The sequence below is a fragment of the Brassica oleracea genome, chromosome C3 (assembly GCF_000695525.1).
Source record: "Brassica oleracea var. oleracea cultivar TO1000 chromosome C3, BOL, whole genome shotgun sequence".
NCBI classification, from domain to species: domain Eukaryota; kingdom Viridiplantae; phylum Streptophyta; class Magnoliopsida; order Brassicales; family Brassicaceae; genus Brassica; species Brassica oleracea.
The window spans coordinates 64,472,989-64,498,823 of record NC_027750.1 but is presented as its reverse complement, the minus strand read 5'-3'; the positions used below and the strand labels follow the sequence as shown (position 1 = coordinate 64,498,823).

Below are 25,835 nucleotides of genomic sequence, written 5' to 3'. Positions count from 1 at the left end.
TTGTGAGGTTTAATTTTTTTTTTTTTAAAACAATGTTATAGTTGTTGGAACAAAGCCTTTAATTTCATCTTTGAATTCTCTGCAACTAGATGCATCGTTGAGCTCTCAGCAATTATACGTCTTTGTAAGACGAATTTATTCATCTTCTTTCTTTTCTTCTCTCCAAACAATTCTCCCAAAAATTATCTTTTCCTTGAGTTTATTAAAAAAAAAACTCTTTGTGTAGCTGCAGCGATGGGTGGTTGTCTCTCTGTCTCAGTGTCATGTGAAAAAGTTGCGGATAGTTTTTCTCAATGGTTATGTGTCAAAGCGAGCTATATTCACAACCTTGAGGAAAATCTCAGAGATTTGGAGACAGCCATGGAAGAGTTGAAGGCAAGGAGAGATGATTTGTCAACAAGGGTGGACAATGAGGAGATGAAAGGTCTACGAAAGCTTTCTGAAGTCCAGGTATTGTAAACATGATTTTACATAAACCCTAAGATCTTTAACATCTAGACTAATCACATAATAGACTTATAAGAAAAAAATGCAGAATACCTTGATTCATGGTTTCAGAAATCTTCTTGAACGGTTTTGATCATGATTGATGATTTTTTGATCTTTAAGTTGGAGTTCCCTTACCTACAACCTTTCTGTATGTGTTTCCATTTAGATTTTCTTCATGATGCTTTAGGATGGAGCAAAAACATCTATTTATAGGTGGGGAGAAGAACCTAGCTTCCTCATCAAATTTTGATTACTTCCTCACCAAGACTTTCTTTCTGTCTTTCTTGGCAAGTTTTATCTTTTAAACCATCCATCAAAATTGAGTAAGTGACAAATGTTTTGCTTAAGGTGACTCATTTCATTAGGATAAAACAAGTGTGAAGTGTTCTAGAACATTAAGTGCATACGTTCTCTTAAGCATCTTCCATTAGACTTGTCATTCAAGTCACTTTTCTCTTCTAGAACATTTGCCACTTATACTTTAGTTAAAACATTAGGAAATAAACTTATTTATTTACCAATTTTATTGGTTACCAAGTGTCATTAAGTTTAACAATTTCAATAAGAAATAAATTACTATAAGACCACATCATGGGAAAGAAATATCCATTCATAAACATATGTATATTTTTTACATTCTCCCACTTGGTCGATAGTATAATCTCTTAAAATTTCTTTTTGAAAATCATAAGGTCGACTTTATTTGTTAAACCTTTGCTTTTATTTGGTTATCATAATTGTCTTAGCTAATCTAGCAAACAATGAGAGTCATGGCGGGCACATATTATTTTGCAACATGAATCCTTCTATGCACTACTACATTCTTTACTATCATAGTTAGACCATAAGTAGGAGTATCATAATGGTCCCTTTTATGTCTTATTTAAATACTTATTATGTTATCAGTAATCCAACAACGATAATGTGTAAACACTTTGGAAACAAAATATAAAAGATTCAAAAGTCATTAAGAGCTCATATATTGTCAAATATATGCTAAACATAATCAAACAACTTTAATAGCTATCCATTAGACCCATGATTTCTAGGTGTTCTTTAATGTCTTTGGATGTAAAGCTTTCATAAATATGTTTGTGACCATAAGTTTTGTGCATATATGCATAATGACAAACTTTTCTCTTTTAAAATTTTACTTTTATGACATATATCAATCTTAATGTTCATATACTTGGATCCTTTAAGATATCATGTCTTACTTAAGATTGAATATTTTACTATCACATAATGAGTCGAGCACTTACGGTCTCAAACTCAAGGATAATTTTGCAATCATAATTAACTTTATAAAAGCCTCATAAAATTTTCACACACTCAGCCTTATTGGACGCTTAAAGCAGTTACAATTATAAGCCTTTCCTTAGTAAGGTATCTCATTTGATGAGATACACAATGCTAAAATTGTAATGCTTAGAACCATTATATCCATTAAAATATGAGTTTGAAAATCCAACCACTTGTGGGTGTGTTGATTTCTTATATGTGATCAAGTGATTTTTTGTTCCCTTTACATATCTCAAAAATTATTTTCAGCTTTCATTACTTTAAGTTCCATTTCATTATGCGGACATTGCTTAAGATTAAACTTACCACCTTTCTTCATAGGAACAATACTAGAAGAACGCATTATCATGCCATATCTCTCAAGAACTTTGTCAATATATGCTTTCTGAGACAAATCTAAACTTCAAACTGTTATGTCATGGAAAATTTCAATCCCAATCACAGGAGTTGCCTCGCCCATTTCTTTCATTACAAAGTCTTAACAGAGATAATTATTGGTCTCATTTAATATACCAAGATCACTTCTTGCCAATAAGATATCATCAACATACATAACCAAATATATGAACTTACTCCCACTGATCTCGAGGTATATACATGGATCTCCAAATATTTTCTTTGAAACCAAATTTCCTAATGGTTTCATCAAATTTTAATACCATTTCTCAAGTTTTTTTTTCTTTTTTTCAGTTCATAAATTGCTTTCTTTAGTTTGTAAACCATGTCTTCCTCTGAGCTTCGATTATGAAATCTTCGGTTTGGCGCATACAAACTTTCTGTAAGTCAGCATTAAGAAAAAGGCAATTCTTTCATCGGTAATGGAACTCAAGATCGTACTGAGCTACCAAGGCCATGATAATTCATATGGAGTCTTTTATAGACTCATGAGAAAAAGACTCAGTCTAATCGATGCCTTCTTTTCGATTGAAACCAGGCTTTATGTCGTTCAATATTTTCATTATAGTCGAGTTTGGTCTTTACAAATCCACTTACACTCAAATTGTTTATGTTCTTAAACATAATTGAAAGTCGTCACATACTTCATTTTCAGTCATCGAGTTTACTTCATGGCATCGATTCATTTATCAAAATTAATATCTTTTATGGCTCTGAATAAGAAACCAAATCTTAATATTCAATTCTTCAGATTCAATTTGATAAATTACCTATTGGAAATAACAAATCTACTCATACAAGTAGACATTCTTATGCTTTTTCCTCTTTACCTTCATGTACTTGATCATTATTGACAACATTTTCATTATGGAGTATATGGTCATTCATTGTGTTTTACACATTGTTAAACTTACAACAACATGAGAAATTTCCACCATTCATAATTTAGGATAACATGTTACTTACCGTAATTTCTTTAGTGACCACTTCTTTAACTTTATGACTCCCACTAATGTTACCATTCTTATAAAATCTGACATTATCAGTTTCTATAGCACGTACTATGGTTTGGGCAATTTAACTTATATTTTTTAGATTTCTCATTATGAAATCTAATTTTTTTTCATGAGGATTATATATTCTTGCTTAATTGGACATCGTTATACTTTGAGATGTCCCATACTAGGTTAGCAGCCTTTATGCAGTTCAAAAGAAGCCTTGAGAACTGCTTTGCTGGTAACCTTATTCAAGAAATATACTGCAATACATAATGCATCTATCCATAATGATATAAGTGAATTTTCATAAATAAAACCATTTACATAAAAGTACGGTTATGCTTTTCAGCTACACCATTATGCCATGGAGAACCAGGCTGTAACTGATATAATTCTTAATTTTTGGAGAAATTTGGCAAAACGTCCGAGACATTGTCTCTTTTCAACATACTTGCCATAAATTCATTACCTTTATATGACCTTATGATTTTCACTTTTATATCTTATTGCCTCTCAACTTTAATTATGAATACTTGTAATGTGTCCAAAATTGAGATTTTCATGCAATATATATATATATATAACAATAATGTGAATAATCATCAATAAAGGTAATTGAATTTTCATCTCTAAAAATATAAAACGTCAAAGGGTCTACAAATATTTGTATGTATAATTTCAAGAAGCTTTGTATTTCTTGTGGCTCATTTCTTAGTGTCTTTATTTTGCTTATACTTAATGAAATTTATACACATTTCATTGTTGGCAAAATCAAGATTCACAATACTTTCATCTTTTACCAACCTTGAAATTCTTTTAGTAGAAATATATTAACTTCTTTTATGCCACAAGAGATACTTATCATTAGTACATATTTTATGCTTTAATTTTCCTTTAATGTGCAGAATTAGATGTGTTTTTAAAATATTGATCGGCCAGTGTTACCTAATATTGGCCATCAACTAATATTCTTGAACCGGATCAATTAGGGTTCAAGAAAAAATTAAAACAACCATCTCTTTAAGTCAATTAAAAAAAACTCAGTCATCAAGTTTTCTTAATAAAACTAAAACTTATGAAAAATATATGGAACATATAATGTTTGGAATGAATCCAAAAAAAATCCAATATTCATAATGAGGAGTGCCAATAGCTTCAACTATCACTTCGCTCTAATTCCCATAAGTATTTAGTTTACACTTGAAATTACGGTTTTGATCATAAACAAATTGTGCACGAAATTAATTACATGTACATTAGCACCATTATCTGTCCACCAAGTTTTATAAGAAATACAACAAGAATAGATTCAAAAATCTTTATGGAACTTAAAAGATTAAAATTCTTTTTCTAATAATTTTCTTCTTTTATTGCAATCTTTAGGAAAGTGTCAGACCTTTTCATCTTTCTTTGCCTTTTTCTTCTCTTCTATCTTACTTGATATTCATTATAGGTGATGCTCTTTTATGATTTACATAGGTCTAGCTTCGTAAACATAATAGACAACTTTAATACCTTTACGTCTAAGCCTAGTCTTAAGATCATAATTTTCAGTCTATTCAATTTCACCCAAGCTTTATGGAAATTCTTTTTGTCCTAAGTAATATCTACTATTAGTGGATTTGACACATTGTTGAGGAGTGTCAAATTCAAGTATAGTACTCTTAATATGAATTCAACTTTCTGTTTTCATTCTGAGAATTCGGTTCCGGTAAGGACTGGAATAGACGAGACTTTATATGGCAATCTTTTAGAAAATTTATAGTTTTGAGATACACAAGTTTAAACAAGGCTTTTAAACATAATCAACACATATATTTATTGAATACTAATTATGCCAATATAAATTAAGGTGCTCCTGTGGGTAGCAACCATATTTTCATCAATAATCATAGTATTCGAAAACATTTATGAATGATGTATCGAATTACTCAGATTAAGTTATCTGTGGATATACTTAATCCACACAATACAAACACTCTATAAGTTACTTGATCATATTTTCTGTATATAGTCTACCAAATATCAAATACTTATTTGAACAACAATTTCCATTTCACAAATCATTTTAAAATAAAGTCATTGTGGTGATATCTTTATCCTAATTTTGCTCTTTATATGAAAATATTGTTTTATAAAAATTATGCATAAATTACCTAATTTTATTTCTATATGATTTATGTATAGAAAAATTTATGCATTGATTTTCTCAATTCAGAGATCGAAATAGAATACATACATATAATATATGATCCGCCCTTTAAGTAAAAAAATTTAAAACTATCTAAAAGAAATGAGATCACTCGGTCCAACAATGCACCTAATTCGATCATCAAAAGTGACCCTTTACTTATAAAGTAAAAAAAAATTCTATAACAGTAAAAAAAAAATCGATGGTGAAAATCAAGGTCTACCACGTATATTCGAAAAAGACGACTTCACACTCAAGAAATCGTAAGGTATAAATCGTTTGCTCATCTTTAAATTGTTTTGGTTCAATTACTCTTACAAAATAAGAAATGTTTTTTTTTTCTTTTTTTTGTTCACAGAACGTAATAAAAAGAGTTTTCTTTCACATATCCTAACATGTATATGAAGAGTTTCTTAAATCTGAAATAATTTTAAAGGAACCGGATTAAAAGTGAAACAATACTACCACCGTAAAAGAGAAGTACTTTGATACAATTGTAAAAAAAATTCAGTGTATTACGCTTTACACTGATATATTATGTGACTTTAACAGAACTATCTCTGTTTGCATACCTCATCCAAATATGAAAAAGGAAGCAAAATGATGGCTTTTCTCCTAAAAGAAAAACAAAAGGTGATGCATTATTCACAGCCGAACTATATTAGTACTACTTTAGTAATAGAACTGGTAGGAATGGTACAGGTAATGGCTACAACATTCTTTACAGAATTGTTAGGTCAAAAGGGTTGAAAAATGTTTGTTTCAGAAGAGCGTCGACGGTGTCATATTTATAATAAGAAGAAGAAGAACTTCCGTGTGTTTAAGTAAATCAATATTTAGGAAATAACAGTAGCACATTCTAAAATATGCTAAATTTGAAACTTGATAGATTTTGTGAATCAAAATATAGTTTGTATTTCTGGATTTGATTTTGTAAAATGGGGATATGTGGTGACCATAATTTGGAAAACCACATTAAATATATTTATATGGCACCCTCGTTTACATTAAATAATAATGATTGTTGCCTAAACTATTTTCATGAATTAACTAATAGATTGAAGAATAACAAAACTGTCATATATTTAGGAGTGTATTTAGCAATTGTTATGTTTTCTTGTGTTAAATGATATTGCTTGTTGACCAAGTTTGAAAAGGTAATATTTTATTTAGCAAAATGATATTGATTTTACATTTTTTTTTTTATTTTTATTATCAAAGTGATTATGAAAGCTATTAAAACGGAATTGGGTTAGAAGTATACTTAGTATATAATTGGATCAAATATATATTGTAAACTTGATGAAAAAAAAAAAATATATATTGTAAACTTCAAAAATTACTAACTTGACAAATATTTCATAAATTGGAAACAGTTATAAGCATAATATAAATTGGAGACAGTAATAAGCTTAATATTCTGTGTATAATCATATTTTCAATTCTTTTAGCTTTCGTTATGTGTATAAATATATAATCATATGTTAAATTATTTTACACTTAGTTAAATTAAAAGGTTTAGGGTTTGTATAGTTTATGGCTTTTAAATAAATTCTTATGCTCGTATTAAATAAGTTTTTTTTGTCAGTAACATGAACAGACTCATATAGATTCTGCAAACCACACTGTTAGCTCTGCATCCATATGAACGACAGATGACGGTTATTTCCTTGCACTGCGTGCGAGACTGTCTGCCTTTGAGTTATGTGTTCGTGGTATATGAATGATCTCTGAGCTGTTGAAACTTCTCTTCAAAAGTGTAATGTCGTCCAGATAGCTTGTAAAGGCGGGCCACTCCTGTGGTTCCGAAACCATCTTCACCAATAGAGCACAATCCGTTGCAAAAGTAACCCGGAACTATCTAAGGTTCCTCATGCATTCCATTGCCCATATGAGAGCCTCTATCTCTGAGTGTAGTGGCGACTGACTCGCTCTTGTATTCCTTGCTCCCATTAGTCCATCATAACCTTCCAGAGTACTATACCATCCTTGTCCTGAATATATATCCTGATTTTTCCAGGATCCAGTAAAACACCATCTACCTGGTATGGTCGGGATTGCCGCTGGTACAGGTAACCGAGTGTGGTCCATTCCCTGATTCTGAGAATTTTGCGCTTCCAAACAAAAGTAACGATTCTGTTTTTGCCAATTCGAGAGTATCTCGGTCCATATCCAAATTGTTAAAAACTTTGTTGTTTCTACCCTTCCATATATGCCAGAGAATCCATGCAAAATGATGATCCTCCATTTCGGGGGAGACTCTCCAAAATAGATGATTCATATTGGTAAATAATGATTGAGTAGGAAATATTTCCGGATTCGTTGGGATCCGTGAAAGTGCCCAGACTTGAATCACCGGTGGACATTCAAAAAATACATGATTAATTGACTCCTCGGGAGCTCCGCATCAGTCACAAATTGTATCTCCTTGCATTCCTCTTGACCTCAAATTGTTCTTAACCGCTACACATCCTGTCAATAGTTGCCATAAAAAATGTTTCATCGTAGGTGGGCAGCGTACTTTCCAACAAAACGCCTTCAGCGGGGTTACCGAAGGACCATACAGGGGTGGCGTACTTCCTTTGTCCGGATACACTCGATCCACTTCATATCCAGATTTAACCGTGTATTTTCCATTGTTTGTGAAATGCCAACCATTCCGATCTTCTGTATGAAATCTATTTAAAGGAATACTTTCAATAATTTTCACATCTTGTGGATCCACCAGAGTCCTAATAACCTGTAAACTCCATGATCGCGATGTTCCATCAATAAGAGCATCCACTGTCAGTTCCAGGTAAAGATTGTGTTGATTTTTATTTGTTGGTCTCGGGCGAGTGGATGGAAGCCAAGGGTCATTCCATACTGAGATGGATGATCCTGTTCCCATCCTTTTGATTAGTCCTTTGCTAACCAAAGATCTAGCAGAGACAATACTGCGCCAGCCATAAGATGACGAGTACGATCTAATGGGTTCCAGGGGTGATGTATTCCTGAAATACCTCCCTTTAAAAACCCGAGAAAATAAAATAAGTTTGTAATGAGTTTGTAAGATAATTATAGTGCTTGCTCGTAGGACTCTGAACGATGGCCAAGTAAATGTATACTTCTTGCATCTTTTTGATGGGTCTATACATAAATTATTTAAAATATTGGACTGTTTTGTTTAGTTGGAAAGAAACATGCTACTTTCTAATTGTTGGGCTTTCAATTTTCGAAAACCATTTAAAACAATTGAAAAAGGTAATGGAAATTTTTGTAATTAATTGAAAAAGTCAAGGGCATAATCCGACGAAGGATTCTGCTTTATTAGTATAGATAACAATTTAAATTGATTAATTTTCAAAATACATTTTATAAAAATCTTTATAAGATTTTGTTAGAAAGAAATATCCTTTTTGTTTCAAATAAAAACATTTACTAAAAAATTAGTTTGTAAGTACAATATATTATAGTTTCTCTTTTAAAAATATTTTTGGTTGTTCTTAACAGTATCTCAAAATAGTTCTTTTCTATTATGTAGGTCCAATTTAATTTAATTTTCATATATAAATTTCAAATTTAGAAATAAAACCAGAAATTACGTTGGTAAGTTCCATATATTCACTAAAGTTAATACTATAAAATGTTTGTAACTACTTTAATAATGATATAGTTTAATTTTAAATAGAATTATTATTATGCATTGATATATATTAAGTTATCATTTATAAAATGAAAAATAAAATTCTATTTTATTTTTATATATTTTATAATAATAATAAATCATGTTAAAATAAAATATTATATTTAACTAAATATGATAAATTATATTAAATTGATAAATTTATAAAATTATTTTTATAAATATTAATATTTATGTTAAAAATATAATATGATGACAGAACAGCTTAATATTCGCAAACTATATAATACATGTATAAAAAATTTACATATCTTAAAATTTTGTATATACAATAATATATTATCTAAAATGAATAAACATAAAAAAATATTGCTAAAAGAAAATCCAGCTTTGAAGGACGGTAGGTCAGAGTTTAGATAAATTAAACACAAAATAATTTTCAGATATGTTGTTTCATGCATATACTATTTTTTTCAGTAACTAAATACAAACAAATAAGATAAATATATAATAAAAAGCGATAAATGCATGTTATAATTTTAAACAATTGATTAATTAAAAAATATAAACTATAAAATTATTGTATTTGAAATAGTTATATAAATATTGATATATGATTAACGTTAAAAATGTATACTACCAATGATCTAAAATAAATATCTATATATATAAATTGAAAAAATACCTGTGCGGTTGCGCGTGTATCTTTTGACATGTACATTTGTCACAAAACCCTAATTAATCTAATTAGATTTTTACAACGTAAAATATTCCACACTTTAAAAACGCGGATTAAAATCTAGTTTATATTAAATACCATACTCAAAATTACGACGTGTTTTCCAGAAAATGAAAATAGCATGAAATTTTAAAGGTTAAGACGCTAAGAGAGATTTTGAAGGTGTAAAAATGGGTTGAGGTTCAGACAAATAGAGTCAGAGTTGGACATCGAATCCAGAGATGAAAATAATAAAGCATGCAATGGGAGCTTCCTCCCCAATGATGGGTTGAATGCAGTTTTGACAGCTGTTGGATTGCTCCTAAGTCCTAAGAAACCCTTACATACATGATATACATCATATATGTTAAATCCAAGCTAAGTTATCACAACTTTCAATGGACCAGGTAAATCATGAAAGAAATCAAACAACTGATATGTAAGAACGCTTTTAAGTCAGATATGTTATATTCTAATTATAGATTTTATAGTTTTCCACCTTCATATATAGATTGTTCATACAGTGTATTAACCTTTCACGGTTTATTTAAAAGAGTAGATATGTTAATAATTTATATATCTCCAGAAAAGTAAAATCCTTACCAACAGTAATTTCACAATATTTAGCATACACAGGGAAGATAAAATATCATGGCGTACCACCATAATTAATAGTAATATGAAAAATCACCAATTTCAAAAAAATACAGGTTTAATAGGTCTGAACTTTCACATAACATTTTCACATCTTGTCTTGGCTATCATTGAGTTTACCCATTTGAACAAATCAAGAATAACCTATCTTCTTCAACAATTCAAATTCTTGTTGGTCGTCATTACCATCCTCTTCGATCAATTTGTTCTTTGGTGGTTATACTGGAGATGAGTAGTCGACTTTCTCACTGTAAACAACATCAATTTGTTCTTTGGTGGCATGGCAATACCCATTAGAGTGGTGATGAGGGAAGCGAAAATGACAAACTGAAAGAGCAAATGATATTGTCCTTCCAAGTTCATGTTGTCACCAGAGTGAAGATGTAAGAGAAACAACTGCTGAGCGAACGCAGCGGCCAAAGCAAGAAACGTTAGTCCCTTAGCGGTTGCAGCTGCTCTAGGCCGTGCTCAGTCAAAGACTATTGCGAAAAAAACATAGACAATAAAGAACATAGACACGGAGGCATGCTTGAAGCTGCGGATATGACTCGATGCAATGGTGCATCAGGGTCGAAGGGTTGGTGTCTCTTGGGACCAATGAAGAGTTGTCTGACTATCATGATTGATGAGTTGTGTAAAGCTCTAAGCACCTGAACTTGGAGAAAGGGAGCCATGCGATGAAGAAAAAGTGTTTGGGTTGAGACGAAAGAGTTTTATGTTGTTGAATGAATGCCACAAACAAATTAACAAGAAAAATACACCAGCTACAACATGTCCCACAGGTAATTCCATGTGATGGGTTTTGTGTTTTAACCCTTTTATTTTTCGTTTAAATCTATGGGCACCACTGGTACGTTATCACCGTAACGTTTCCCTCAATCTGAACGTTACCTTCTCCGTCACCGGCTGCACCTTGTTCAGCCGGCGCACAAGCCAACTTATGTCGGAGTTTCCAATCCAGAGCCTAACAAGCGCGTGAGCAGTAATTCACAACGCCACAAACAGAACACCTCCGGAACTCATGTTTAGAATGTGTTTAGAAAATATAAAACAACAAGATCATAGGCTTTAGTATATAGAGTATTTTCCGAAAAATAAATATTTTCGTAAGGGTTAATCCATAGATTTTAAAAAAAATTCAAAAAAATGAAAATTCTATGTTAATGCATAGTTGCATCTTTCAATAATGATGAAGGTCAAAGAGGTTTGAAACCTTTGTGGTCTTCGTTTTTTTAGAGAATATCGATTTTATAGTGGTTAGTCAACCAATTTAGAGAGTATTATGAAGTTTTACTAAATTAATTGCCAAAATATTTAAACTATGTCCATGTACCATGAAAGATAGTTTAATATACATTAATACAAATGTAGAATGTGTTTAGAAATTTTAAAACAACACTAAAGATCATAGGCTTCAGTATATAGAGCATTTACCGAAATATTAAGGTGATGATTGTTTGTGTGGTTTCTAGATCTAAAATATTTTACATTAAAATTAATAGAAAATATTTTAAAACACAGAAGTAATTAAAGTGTGACAAAATATTATGCTTTAGTTAACAAATTTAATTAATGACATTTTTGTAAAATACAACTTTAATTAATTTTATATAAAATGTATGGTACAAAATATTGTTTAAAACATTAATAAATTAACTTATCTTTATAAAAATTTAATTGTTTCTATAAGTAGTGAAGATATAACTCCAATTGCTTAGAAAAGTGATGTTGTTTTACGTTTATTTTGTGGGCTTTGCAGAATGATAAGTGTATGTCTTATATACTACAATTTTATCTAACATTAATAATATTTTTTAAAAAAATACTTTTATGGTTTTGCTCGTGAGAAACCAAAAAAAAAAGAGATTTTGGTTTCTAAGTAGAAAAAGGTAAAATGAATCAGAAACTAGTTTCCCTAGAAAATAGGAAAAATAGTTTGTAAAAATCATTATTGGTTAAAAAATAGATTCTAGAAAATCAAAAACCAAAAACTACTTTAAAAACTACACACAATCAACCTTTAAATATTTTCGTAGGGTTTATTCAATCAACCCATAGATTTTGAGAAAAATTCAAAAAAATGAAAATTATATTTTAATGCACTGTTGCATTATTCAATAACATATGATGTAGGTAAAAAAAGTTTGAAACTTTTGTGGTCTTCATTTTTCTATAGAATAGCGATTTTATAGTGGTTAGTCAACCAATTTAGGGAGTATTATGAAATTTTACTAAATTAATTGACAAAAAATTTAAACGATGCCCATGTACAATTAATGAGAGTTTAATATACATTAATACAAATATAATTTGTTTAAATTTTTAAAACTACACTAAAAATCATAGGCTTCAGTATATAGAGCATTTACCGAAAAAATCAATATTTTCGTAGGGGTTAACCCATAGATTTTGAGAAAAATTCAAAAAATAAAAATTCAATTTTAATGCATAGTTGAATCCTTCACTAACATATGATGAAGGTCAAAAATGTTTAGAACCTCTGTTGTGTCCGTTTTTCTAGAGAATATAGATTTTATAGTGGTTAGTCAACCAATTTTGGGAGTATTATGAAGTTTTACTAAATTAATTGACAAAAAATTTAAACGATGCCTATGTACCATTAAAGAGAGTATAATATACATTAATACAAATATCGAATGTGTTCAAAATTTTAAAACTACACTAAAAATCATAAGCTTCAGTATATAGAGCATTTACCGAAAAATTAAATATTTTCGTATGGGGGTTAACCCATAGATTTTAATTCTATTTTCTAGAAAATTCTATTTTGATTAATAACTTCAAACTAATTACGACCACAAACATATCTAGAGAAAAAAAAACAAGCTTGAATGATGAAAACAAAGCTAAACAAACCAAAAAGTTAAAACAAGTCAGCTCCTCCTCCAAAACCATCGGTCAAAACGAGCCAGCTCCTCTTCCCGGTGAGCCACACCATGGATTCCGAGCTCAACATCGTCGTGGATGAGCTCGGTGAAGCTGCAGTGGTTGGAGCTCGTCACAATCCTCCACCATGAGATATGTAGTATGCTAAATTTTGAATTCTAATCATAAATTTACTCATCCACAAATAGCCGTCCATGTTTACCCATCCATGCTTATTCGTCCATATCTTCTCACACTCATCCACATGTATCTTACCATGCTTATATTCTACATGTAGTTATCCACGGTCTTCAACCATCCGCATATCACTCATCCATAACACAATCATTGAATACATGTACAAGTATATACTTTAAAATATAACCAAAAAATATATCAAAGTGAATATCAAATTATAGAGAATAAAAAAAAATTATTATATCAACAAAATTTGTTATACGTATTTTTAATTTAAAAATAAGCAAAAAAAATATATTAAGAAGTACATTAAATAATAATAAAGAAATATATTTTCTCTTTCCTCTAGTCTAAAAAAGATTTAATTTTCTTCTCATTAAGGGCAAATCTGTATATTCTCTCTATAGGTCTCATGAGAAAGTATCTTATAAGTGCATTGTGGCTTTAGATGTAATTGAAAAGTGATAAAGTGCCTCTTGATGTAAAAAATTCTATTGTGATTTGTGTATGAAATCTTTTTTGTAACGCTCATTTATTATGATATTACAATTATGATATAAGAAATATTACATAGACGATTCGACAACCGACAATACTACCTGCCTTATGAGGACCTATGCCTAAGTCCTATGAAGATCCACGTCTAACCAGATTTACTTGCATCATGTTGAAGATCTCTTGTAAGCCTTTCTTCTGTAGTCTGCATAATTGTTTTAATAAATCGCTCTCTTCAGGACTTAAAACCTGGATTTCCTGTAATATGCAGCATAGTCTGGAATTCAAATTTCAGACCTAGATGTAGAAGTTTTTAAACCTTAACTAGTAAGCTACGGTGCTTCCACAATGTATGTACGAAATCTATACTATTAAAATTGAAGTACATTTGAGAATTCACCCTTATTTTATCTTAGTATTTACCAAGTTGTGCCACTGAAATTTAAACCATGATTTCTTTATTTCATTAATGACGTTTTAATGGTTTGTTATGCAATTAATACTCCAATCTTAGTAAGATTTCCCTTAAAAGTGGAGAATCAGTTAAGAAAAAGATACCGTAAATAATAAACATTTAATAGCTTATATAACCATAATTTAGTTACCATAATTTACATGCAACCGATTTTAGATATTTAAAAAGGGAATATTACCTTACACGTATTTTCCATTATCGCATCTCACATATGTAACTACATAATATAAAGAGAAATTCTTGGGTTAACCCCCTATAGGTTCACCAACCAATGAAAATTGGTGATTTTATATATACATATTTTTTCAAAAAGGAAACATAATATTCAGAATTTATTTTTTTAAATAGAGAGATAGAAAATAAATAAAAAATTCATACTAAACCCTAAACCCTAAACATGGAACCCTAAACCCTTAGGTAAACACTAAAACCTTGGGTAAATCCTAAACCCATGGATAGACTCATAACCCTTGGAATATCTCTTTACCCAAGGGTTTAGGGTTTACCCAAAGATTTAGAGTTTACCCAAAGATTTAGGGTTTAATATTTAGGTTTTAGAGTTTAGGGTTTAGTATAAACGACTTTAACAACATTAAAATTATTTTTTACAGCTGCTATTATTATTTTTATATATTTTACCTAAGGGTTTAGAGTTTATCTAAAGATTCAGGGTTTAGGGTTTATCCAAAGATTCAGGGTTTAGGGTTTAGTGTTTAAAATTTAGAGTATAGAGTTTAGTACGAACGACTTTAACAATATTAAAAAAAATCTTTTTAATTGCTATTATATTTTTTATTTATTTTTTATCCTTTTATTTTAAAAAATAAGTTCTAAATATTATGTTTCCTTTTTAAAAAATATGTATATAAAATAATCAATTTTCATTGGTTGGTTCATCTAGAGGTGAACCCAAGAATATTTCTTTTAAATACCCAAAATTGATGTTAATTTACTTAAATAAAAGGCTAATTTTCCTAAATTAGTGGAGAGTCTGACTATCATTAAAGCGACATCCAATTGAGATTCTGTCTATATGGAAATTTATTTTATTTCTTATTTTTAATGGAAAACTTGGTGGCCAAGTTGCTTGCTCTGTAATTATAAAAGGAATTAGGTGGGGATAATGTGAACATCTCTCGAGTTACGGTTCTTTCTTCTTCTTCTTCTTCTTTGTTTTGTTTCATTTTATTATTGTTTAAAATTCATGTCTCTCCTTCTCGGCTACTCCCCGAAGCTCTTCATTCGGAAACCTGTGTTGGTAAGAGCCTCTGGTGGCGGCTCTTCTTCCATGGTGCAAACCCCTCCTTGTTTCATCCATGGCGCGGATCCTTGTGGGGCAGATCATGTATTACTCGAATATGCATATTCTATGAAAAATCATCCTAGATTGAGAAAAAAGGCGCCTGAGCAGCTAGTGTATAACGATGCAGAGGTAACAACAATCGGGTCCTCTCATGGCTGGGTAGCTTCTTTGATGCATGGCGTTGGCACTCTGCGTCTCCATGATGATCTAAACCCGGTTGCATCTGATGCAAATCCAAAACGCATCTCCCTGCCTCCTCTTGTAACTGTGCCTCATTGCCAAACCCAAATCGTCACCAACGTGTCCTTGTCCTCACCGTCTCCAGAGGACGAAGATTGTGTCGTGGCTGTCAAGTTCTTGGGACCCCAACTCAGCTACTGCAGACCCTCCTCTGCTCTAGGCAGCAAGTCCAAGTGGTTCAACATCAGGATCGCAAACCCTAGCTTCTTCTCCTCCCGTGTCATGTTTTCCGAGAAACTTAACATGTTTCGCATACCTGGAGCTGGAGGCCAACTCATTGGGTCATGGGATCTCTGCAAAGACCAGCACACACCCGAGATTCTGGTGTTGCGATATCGTAACCTTCCCGAGCTGAGCGAAGCAGAACGTGAGGTTATGGATACCTGTTTCACCACCGAACACTTGGTGGAATCACAATCCACAGGTGAAACCTTTTTGGTCAAGTGTTTCAGAAAGAGCGTGAACGGTGGTACCAGTTGGGAAACAAAAGCTGTAATGGTGTTTAGGGTACTTCCCTTGGGAAATGCATTGTACACTCGCCACCTTGGAGATCTCACCATTTTCATCTCAAAGTCTGAAGCATTCTGTGTCCGTGCAAGCTCTTTTCCTGATGTGAGACCTAACGAAGTCTATATCTTGGAGGACACCGAGATTGCATTTTTCAGGCTTGCTGATTCTGACATCTCAGGTTATACGAAAAGAGTCGTGGCCCCTTACTTTATTCCACCTCAAAATATAGAATATCAAGTTTGGGATTGGGTTGAGTCTAGAGTCTGTCTTCTCTTTAAAAGCTTTCAGCCATCAAAATATAATCCGTTTTAGTTTACTCTATGTGAAAATAGAGTTTCAGTTAAGACAACATTAATTACTATCTCAATAACTTACAACGTACACTTGTGTGAGTAGATTCTTGAAATAAAACTCTAGAAGAAGAAGAAGAAGATGATGATGATCATCATCATCTGGGGTTTCTTAAAGTTTTTGCAACAACAACAACCAACTGTTATTACCTGCTGCAGGAGAATTGGGTAATGATGATCTTGATTTAGCTGATCTTGATTTAGAGAAAATGTTTGAATTTTTGAGCAGCGATGAGTTTGCGGTAATTTGAAGAGAGTCCGGTTTGATCCCGGATCAGTTTTTTTTTTCTCAGATAAGAGAAAACTGATGCAACTCAAACATGTCAAGCTTCTGTAATGAATGGTAGGACTTTGAGTTTATATTATTCTATTAGGTGGTTTTCTTGTCACTGGCAAAAGTAAAATTTTAAACTCTTTATAAATTATTATTTTTTATTTTTCATTTTTTATTTTTTTGATCATTCACTTGTTAAAATTAAAATCAATGTTACAAAATAATTATTTATTATTTGAAATTTTCATGTTGGTAAATAATGTCTTAATAGTATAAGTTTTTGTTACTTAATTTTTATAAATAAATATATGTAGCTTATATTCATATTTAATGAATTTACTTAGTATATAATATATATTTGGTAAATATACTTTATTTTCTTAGTTTCAATTGTGCTTTTATCTTCCAAAAAAAGGTTTGAAATTTTACAATATCAGGTTTTGTACTTGGTTCCAACTACAACATACTAAACTCATACAACGTATATAAAAGGTGTAAGTTGAATTTGTAACTCAAGTACAATACATACTAGATCATACATAAAATCAAAAAAATTATGAGTTCCAGTTAAAACAAAATCATAAAATCAAACTATAATCTGTTTTTGCTTATGCTATGTGAAAATAGAGTTCCAGTTAAAACATAATTAATTAGTATCTCAATAACTCACAACACTTGTGTTCTGTGAAAGGACCCATAGCCAGCTAATGTGATCGATCTTCAAAGACCCCATCTTATATCTTCTCACTTTTTTCTATATCTTTGGGGTCCTCATCAACTAGATCAAATTTGGTTCTTCTAATAAATTACACATCAAAAGTTGTTACTTCAATGATCAGTATAAGATAGATGTACTAACAATGTTGGGTTTCAATCAAAAGTTATGAGCCAATTTTGACCCCTTTAAAAAAAAAAAAAAAAAAAAAAATCTCAGTCTAGTTTTGATCGTTGGGGTTATGGAATGGAGTGGTATAAAAATCATAAGCAGATGTGAGGCAACCTTGGGGGGGGGGGGGGAGCCAGTTATTCGGAACCACCAAACTCAAATTTGAAAGGAATTTCATAAATAACCGAACATATATATATCACTCGAACCAAAATATTGAAACTAAACTGGGAGCCTAATGGATACCTGAATTTGAAAATATAAATTATATAATTACAAATATTAAACATATTCAATTTCTAAATAACTGAATATCCTAAAAAAATACTATTTAAAAACCTAATTACCTAAAAACAATTACTGAGTATATTTTTATTCAAAATATTAAAAAAATATTTGAATTATCTTATATATTTTTATCCAAAAAAAAACTGAATTATCCAATATTTAAACTGAAAGACCTAAATCAAAATTGAACTACCAAACTGTAAAAAAAAAACAAAAAGGAAAAGAATTTCATAAATAACCGAACATGTTATATATCTCCGGAAAAGAAATACTGAAACCAAACTGAGAGCCTAATGGATACTTGAATTTGGAACCACCAAACTGAAAAAAAAATCAAAATGGAAAAGAATTTCATAAATAACCGAACATGTTATACATCTCTCAAAAAGAAATATTGAAACCAAACTGAGAGCCTAATGGATACCTGAATTTGAAAATATAAATTATATAATTACAAATATTAAACATATTCAATTTCTAAATAACTAAATATCCTAAAAATACTATTTAAAAACCTAATTACCTAAAAAAAAATTACTGAGTATATTTTTATTCAAAATATTAAAAAATATTTGAATTATCTTATATTTTTTATCCAAAAAACTGAATTATCCCATATTTCAACTGAAAGATCTAAATTATATGATATTTTTATCTATAAATCCGTAATTACCGAAAAACCAGAATCTAACCACCGAAACTAAATTTGACCAACTTTTTTTTTGCATATTTTCCAGTTCTCAACTTTGCTACTGAATCAAACCAAACTAACTCAACTGAAACCAAACCAATTTTTGTAAATAATTGAACAGTTTCTAAATTTCTAGAACCAAAACACCAAAACCAAAATACCGAACCAAAACTGAAAAAAAAACAATATACCAAACTGAAATGGAATGATGAGAAATAATAATGTATATACATTTAAATGGTGCGAAGAAGGCATTTTATTTTTACAAATTATTTAACTCCTTTTAGTATAATGTACATATATGGTTTATAAATGAGATAAGATATAAGCAATGCATGTTCTTATATTCGATATGGACTAGCAGTCAAACCGCAAAACCCAGTTGCCGTATATAATTACAACTGACTTATTCTCTTCATGTAGTATTCTATCAGAGATTCTACCAACTAATATGTTTCCATAAAATTTTGTTTTATTGAAAAACTATTAATTAAAAATCCAATAAGACCCAAAACCCTCGTTATTAACCTGTGAACTAACACCGGCTCATCTGACAAAACCCCATAAAATCTTATAATACTTTTTAAAAATGAATTAAACTTCTCATATACTTTATAGTAGTAAATAAAAGAATAAAGTATTTGATTTGTTATATAAACTAAACACATTGTATTTATGCTATGCATTTCAAATTATAAGTTTTGTAATAATCAATGCTATTACAATTTTAGTGTAGATGAATAATTATTTTTGTTTAGAAACATACAATGAGTTAGACCTATTGATATGAGAGATAATATCTTTTGTTAAATAAATACATGTTGTTGTATACTCGTATGGCTTTTTTTTTTAACTTTGATTAGTAATAAGGTCAACATATGTATTTTGTCTTCTTTTGGTTCATACGTGCATCTAAGGGTAGTTGTAACTTAACTATTACTAGAGCTTGACCGTGCGGATATGTTATATATTTTATAAATGTATAAGTTTGTTATAATCATAAATATTTTCAATATATGATTTATAAATCAATATTATATATAATGTAATTCTATATTCTTATTTTAAGTTTTTTTCTCTGAAAATATTAATATATAAATATTTTTATACAATTTACTTTGTTATAATTGTTATTAGTTACTTATATAATTTCAATATCGGTACAATAAATTTATTATCTGAAATAATCAAATAGAGAATTCATTTCAAAATATATTTTATAACTTTTAAAATTTGCATACAATTTTTAGAAAATATTATTTAGTTGTATTATAAACATCCCCCATATATCTCCCAAAAAACACATTTTTACTCTTTAATAAAACTTATTTTGGTCATTTTTTTCATTAAAAGTTATTTTTCTGACGAAAATTAAATAAAAAAGCTATATTTGAGAATTTCTCTATATTTTTGTATACTTTTTTGTTTTGTAAGACCACCTTCAATGGAGATTCTTTAATTAGAGTCTCACTATTAAAAAAAAGAAATAAAAAAAAACTTAGGAGAAAGAGCGAAGAAAAGTTCTAAAAGAAGGATTTTTACAACCTCTTCAAAACTTTTACCTTCCACATGTCTTCTAACTATCATTTTAGAATTAAAAAAAAATAAAAAAAAATTAGTTATTCAATTAAAAATAAAAAGGTTTTTATTTTTTCTATACTTTAAAATAAGAATTGTGGTCTTTGGAAATTATTTATTATGTTCGGTACAACGTACTCAGGGAAATATTAAAATTAATCGCCATTTCTATTGACATTTGAACGACATTGAGAAATCAATTGCAGGAAAAAGGACCGTAACATAAATTCATTCTTATGCTATAATACGTCGATAGTATATACATAACGATCATTAGGATGATTATTTTCTTCTAAAAACGGATGATATAATTTTTAGACAGAAAACAAATAAAAAAACTACAAGGAGAACGCAATCTCTCTTAATTAGCAAAGACGCGACGCCTTATCGACTGAAGACACAGCCTATTCCGCTGGAGTAGCTAAGTTAAGATCCAGATCTAACGGCTGGGATTTCTTCTCAGCTCCACCTTCAAAATCAACGACCGAAGACGAATCAGACTCGCTCTGGACCCCACACGTAGCAGCCAGTGGGTACACCGTCATGTTAAAGAAGAAAACATGACGCGCAACGGGAATCTGTTAACACGCGCCGCCGCCATTACTTAAGCTGAGCTCGAGCTGCGGAGGTGTAACCGATCTCGCCGCCGTCGGAGAGGCGGAGTCGACGGTGCTGCTCTGACTAGGACTACGGGAGTAACCGCCATCATTCACGTTAAGCTCGAGAGACGTCGGGAAATTCGTCTTAGCCTTGGCGCCGCGAAACTCACGCGCTGTAGCATCGTAGGCACGCGCCGCCTGCTGAGCGGTGTCGAACGTTCCGAGCCAGATGCGAGTTTTCTTAGGGTTCTTTCCTGTGAACAGTCGAAGACATTTAAGATTGGTTTATTATAGAGAATCGGTGTTTAGGGTTTTCTTTTGTCTTATCCGTTTGTGTAGAGCCATGTGTTCACGGCTTTTCCTGCAAAGAATCTTATTTATAACTAGATAGACCGCATGCACGCATGTAAGGACGTTAACATTAATATTAAATTGATAATTACATATTCACAACTCTATAATATTTATATTACATGTATGTGGTTAATAAGAAAAATTCGATTTTACATATTGATATTTATACCATATTTATATGAACAAAGAATACATTAGAACGTTTAGATTAAAAATTTTAGTGTTTCGTATAAACAATATGAGTTATGGAAAATACAAAGTACCTTAAGTCCATAAAGCAGTGAAACCAGACCTTAAGACCAAGGCTTCGAATTCTGTCTAGATTAAGGTAAAACTCACACATCATAAAAGATCATATTTCTCATGTCTTGAGGGCTAGATCATCATGAAGAGTGCTCTCGATTTCTTTAGCACCAACATCTTTCCAGTCTATCGAAAGCACTATCCCAATAGATTCCACCTGTTGATTGTGCAAAACTGCAAAAGAGTTAATCAAAATGCCAAAACATTGTAATCTCCATGAAAGAAGAAAGACTAAATAGGAATATAGATAGATAGATACTCACAAATGATTTGCTCTAGCACTCCTCATATCCTCATCAGAATTCAAATATATCTCACGGAAGAACTTGTTCAAAGCAGCGTCTCCTTCAACCTTATCATCCTTCTATTTTTCTTCACTTCAGCTTCAAGCTTGTCATAGTCATTTACTTTCTTGGAAGAAGGATAAGTCGGTCTCACTGAAACCTATGCACCATTACACAAATAAATAATATAAATTTTAACATGTCAAGAGTCTGTGATTCAAATTTTTCATCAGGTGAAATTAAATAATAAGAAAATAGAAAGTAAAAAACCTGTTTAAAAAATTTGGGCCTGACAAAACTACTGGTTGTTTGTCATGTTCAAGAGAGGCTCATGTGATTATCTCTGCTTTTAAAAGATTTTTCTTAATTTTGGTTGATATTACTTCATATATGCACTTCAATACTGCTATCTGAATACACACCGCAAGGAAAAAAGGTCAATACAATGTGTAAAATTCAGAACATGACATTATTTGAGTTTAAAAGGACTGTTTGGTACTATCTAATAAAACGTATCATTTATATCTGATAAAACGTATCCTTTAGATACATAACTCTTTGAACTGCTTATAGGTTAAGCATGATTATTTTGTTAGTTCAAAAAGTTAGAGTTCAAACGGTTTAAAATAACAGCTTGGTACTATGTACTAAAATGTATCTTTTAGATGTCAATTATCCAATTACATCTATAAACAAATTACCTTTCCCAACAATCTCGGTTTGAGATGATACGCTTTCTCTCTTGGAACATCAGTCACAATACTCATATGCAAAATCGCTAACATAATTGACACAATTTACATAGAAGTGTTTATCATGGAGGTGTGTTCTGAGAATACATTATCCTTCAAACGATCACATCCTCTATATACTAAAGCGCAAGTCGCCTGACAAATCAAAGACTGCCATGTGGAAAAAGAGTTAATAAAATTATGAGAAAAAAATCATTTAAACAAAATAATGCTTAAACCATAATTTAAAAAAAAAAAAAACGGAAACTGTATAACAGTTTTATTGAGACAATCCATGATTCTCTTCTTTGCCCACGATCCTTTTTTCTTACTTTATAATCTCTCAAATTCGTTAAACAAACAATAGAGAAATTCCCAACTGATTTGAAACAGAGAATATCAAACTCATTTGATCCTTCTTTCATCTGAAAATCCTAATTCATAATTGGGGCCGTACATATGAAATGTCCCGAGCCAATGCAGAGTTCGATTTCTATTTAATTGGATCTTCTTCTTTTTAACATTATGTAACTGGATCTTAACAATCCATATTTTCCAGTGACACTATCTCCCTTCTTTGTACATATTTGTTAGCTTCAACGGAGCATTACATGGCGAAGAATATTTCTTGAAAAAGTGGGTGTGGTGGATATGAATTGCTGGAGATTCAACTAGAAAAAGAGACTATAGGAAGAAAAGAGAGAGAAAGAAGAGGAAGATAAAAAAACATATGAAACATGGAAACGGAAGATAGAAAACATACGAAACATGCAAACGTGGTAATTGAAAAAAGGTAAATCCGTTTTTATTAATTCACCACGAAATGATCAGATTGATAAATTGTTTTCCTATTGGTTTATGCTTGGTCATAGGGGCGAGAGGAATGTGAAGTCTTGGAGATGGAAAAACCGCTGACATGGGAAGGTTAATTCAATTCTAAGACAAAATTAACAGAGGTATATTATATGGTAACTATATTTTTGTTATCTTACCATTTAGACAAAAAAACTATATTTTTTATTATTGTAGTGGTTTTTTTTGCTTAATATAACTGCAGTCTTGCAATACACAATTTGTTTTTTTTTTATGTTCGGCATAACAATACACATGCAATGATAAATATGTTATTTTCCACTCTATTTCATCAATGAGACAATCAAATTCGTCAACGATTTTGTTGAAGTCTTTGTTCCTGAATATATATAAATTTCACTTTTTAGTTATATAAAACAGAAAATTGGTTTTATTTGTAAGCAAAAAAAGAATCCCCATGCGAAGCATGGGATCAATACTAGTTTAACACTAATCTTAAAACATCAGAAAAAATATAATTGAGAAAAAAACAAATATTTCACGCATAACTCCAATAAAAAAATCAGCCATGAAATATAAAAGAGAGATTTGAATTACCTGAGATTTATTATCATTCTTTTAATTGTAACATCAAAGATGATTTACAGTTTTCTTCTCTAAGCCTTGAGTCAGAAAAGAGGTAATTCTAAAAAAAATATTTAAAGATGTAAACAATCCCCAAAAGATAACAAATTATATAATTGATAGGACAACGTCAATGAGTTTCAAAGTTTTTAAAAAGCTTTTAGATTACCTTTGTCTCTCAGACGTACCTGAAGAGGATCACACACAATAAATAAATTGCACTTGATTAGCATACACATCTTATATTATATTCTTGCTAAGTGATTTAAATTTATAAAAACAAGAATTACCTATTCCGAAAGGGATGATCAGTTCCTGGATAAACAGAGTCGTCTCTTTTTGTTAGTTGAATCACTACTGATGCAAAAATATAGATAGAGATACAACATGGAGAGGAAGAGAACAAAAATAAACGGAGAAGAAGAATCCCCCATAAAATTACTAGTAATGGTGCTCACGTCTATGAGTTACTTATTGATTATCATACACCTGCGCAAGATCACAAAAGTAGAATTTAAATTAGAACGATCAAGAACATATGAAAACTTAAAAGATAGATGCGTGAAACTAATGAATGTGGCGTGATATTTATATAGCAAATTAGTTTAAGTTTCTAAATGACCTAGCTTTCAAGAGAAGCTATGAGATAGAAGAGTTATTCTTGGGTTCACCCCCTAGGGTGAACCTCTAGGTTTAGCAACCAATAGAATTTCATTATTTCAAATTCGATATCTTTTAAAAAAAGAAACAAAATATTGTCAAGTTATATTATATTATTAAAATAAAAAGATAAAAAAAAATAGTAGTTACAAATTTTTTTTTTTTTTTTTAAATATTGTTAACGTCGTCAGCAAAACCCTAAACCCTAAATCCTAATCCCTAAACCCTAAATCTGAAACCCTAAACCCTTGGGTAAACCCTAAACCCTTGGATAAATCATAAATTCTAAATCAAAAACACAAAACACTAAAATCCTAAACCCTTGAGTGTTTTAGTGTTTAGTGTTTTTGATTTAGAGTTTATGATTTATCCAAGGGTCTAGAGTTTACCCAAAGGGTTTAGGATTTCAGATTTAGGGTTTAGGGATTAGGATTTAGGGTTTAGTTTTTTCCTGACGACGTTAAAATTTTTTTTTTGTAATTACTACTATTTTTTTATCTTTTTATTTTAAAAACATAATATAACTTGACAATATTTTGTTTCTTTTTATAAAAGATATCAAATTTGAAATAGCATAATTCTATTGGTCGGTGAACCTAAATGTTCACTCTAGGGAGTGAACCCAAGAATAAGTCGATATAGAATATCCTCTAATAAAATTTAATTCAGCTATGAGATAGAATATATTCTAATAAATTTTTAAAGATATTCTGGTTATAATATATACATAATTTTGAATATCTTCTAATAAAACTGACAATTGAATATCGATCTAGAATATTATTTTAATATATCTAATGGTAAAATATTAATTGTAATAAACAAATTTTGCATTTTGTAATATTACATGAATTAGAATTCTTTAAAATCTAAAATCTATTTTATTAGCATAATATATTTTTATTCATTTATTATTTTGA

The 25,835-nt window shown here is 30.4% G+C and overlaps 1 protein-coding gene, 1 long non-coding RNA gene and 2 pseudogenes across 5 annotated transcripts; 2 read left to right on the top strand and 2 right to left on the bottom strand.

Moving 5' to 3' along the window:
- The first annotated feature begins 13 nt into the window (after positions 1–13).
- Positions 14–7,902, top strand: LOC106335747. 4 transcript variants are annotated; one of them, XR_001268764.1, is made up of 3 exons: positions 14–124; positions 227–450; positions 7,885–7,902. It is a non-coding gene; the product is annotated as an uncharacterized LOC106335747 (long non-coding RNA). The 4 variants fall into 4 exon arrangements; XR_001268763.1 differs by lacking the exon at positions 7,885–7,902 and adding an exon at positions 677–7,237; XR_001268762.1 differs by lacking the exon at positions 7,885–7,902 and adding an exon at positions 656–7,237.
- A 1,721-nt stretch (positions 7,903–9,623) lies between these two features.
- On the bottom strand, positions 9,624–11,432 carry LOC106335746 (annotated as a pseudogene).
- A 3,910-nt stretch (positions 11,433–15,342) lies between these two features.
- On the top strand, positions 15,343–17,163 carry LOC106335745. The gene has a single exon (XM_013774344.1). The coding sequence runs from the start codon at positions 15,632–15,634 to the stop codon at positions 16,790–16,792; it is 1,161 nt and encodes a 386-aa protein (XP_013629798.1). The 5' UTR covers positions 15,343–15,631; the 3' UTR covers positions 16,793–17,163.
- A 3,705-nt stretch (positions 17,164–20,868) lies between these two features.
- LOC106331239 lies at positions 20,869–21,431 on the bottom strand (annotated as a pseudogene).
- Positions 21,432–25,835: the final 4,404 nt, after the last annotated feature.

Bases quoted from the DNA above. Each gene is read 5' to 3' on its own strand.
- LOC106335745 (XM_013774344.1), top strand. From the start codon at position 15,632: ATGTCTCTCCTTCTCGGCTACTCCCCGAAGCTCTTCATTCGGAAACCT.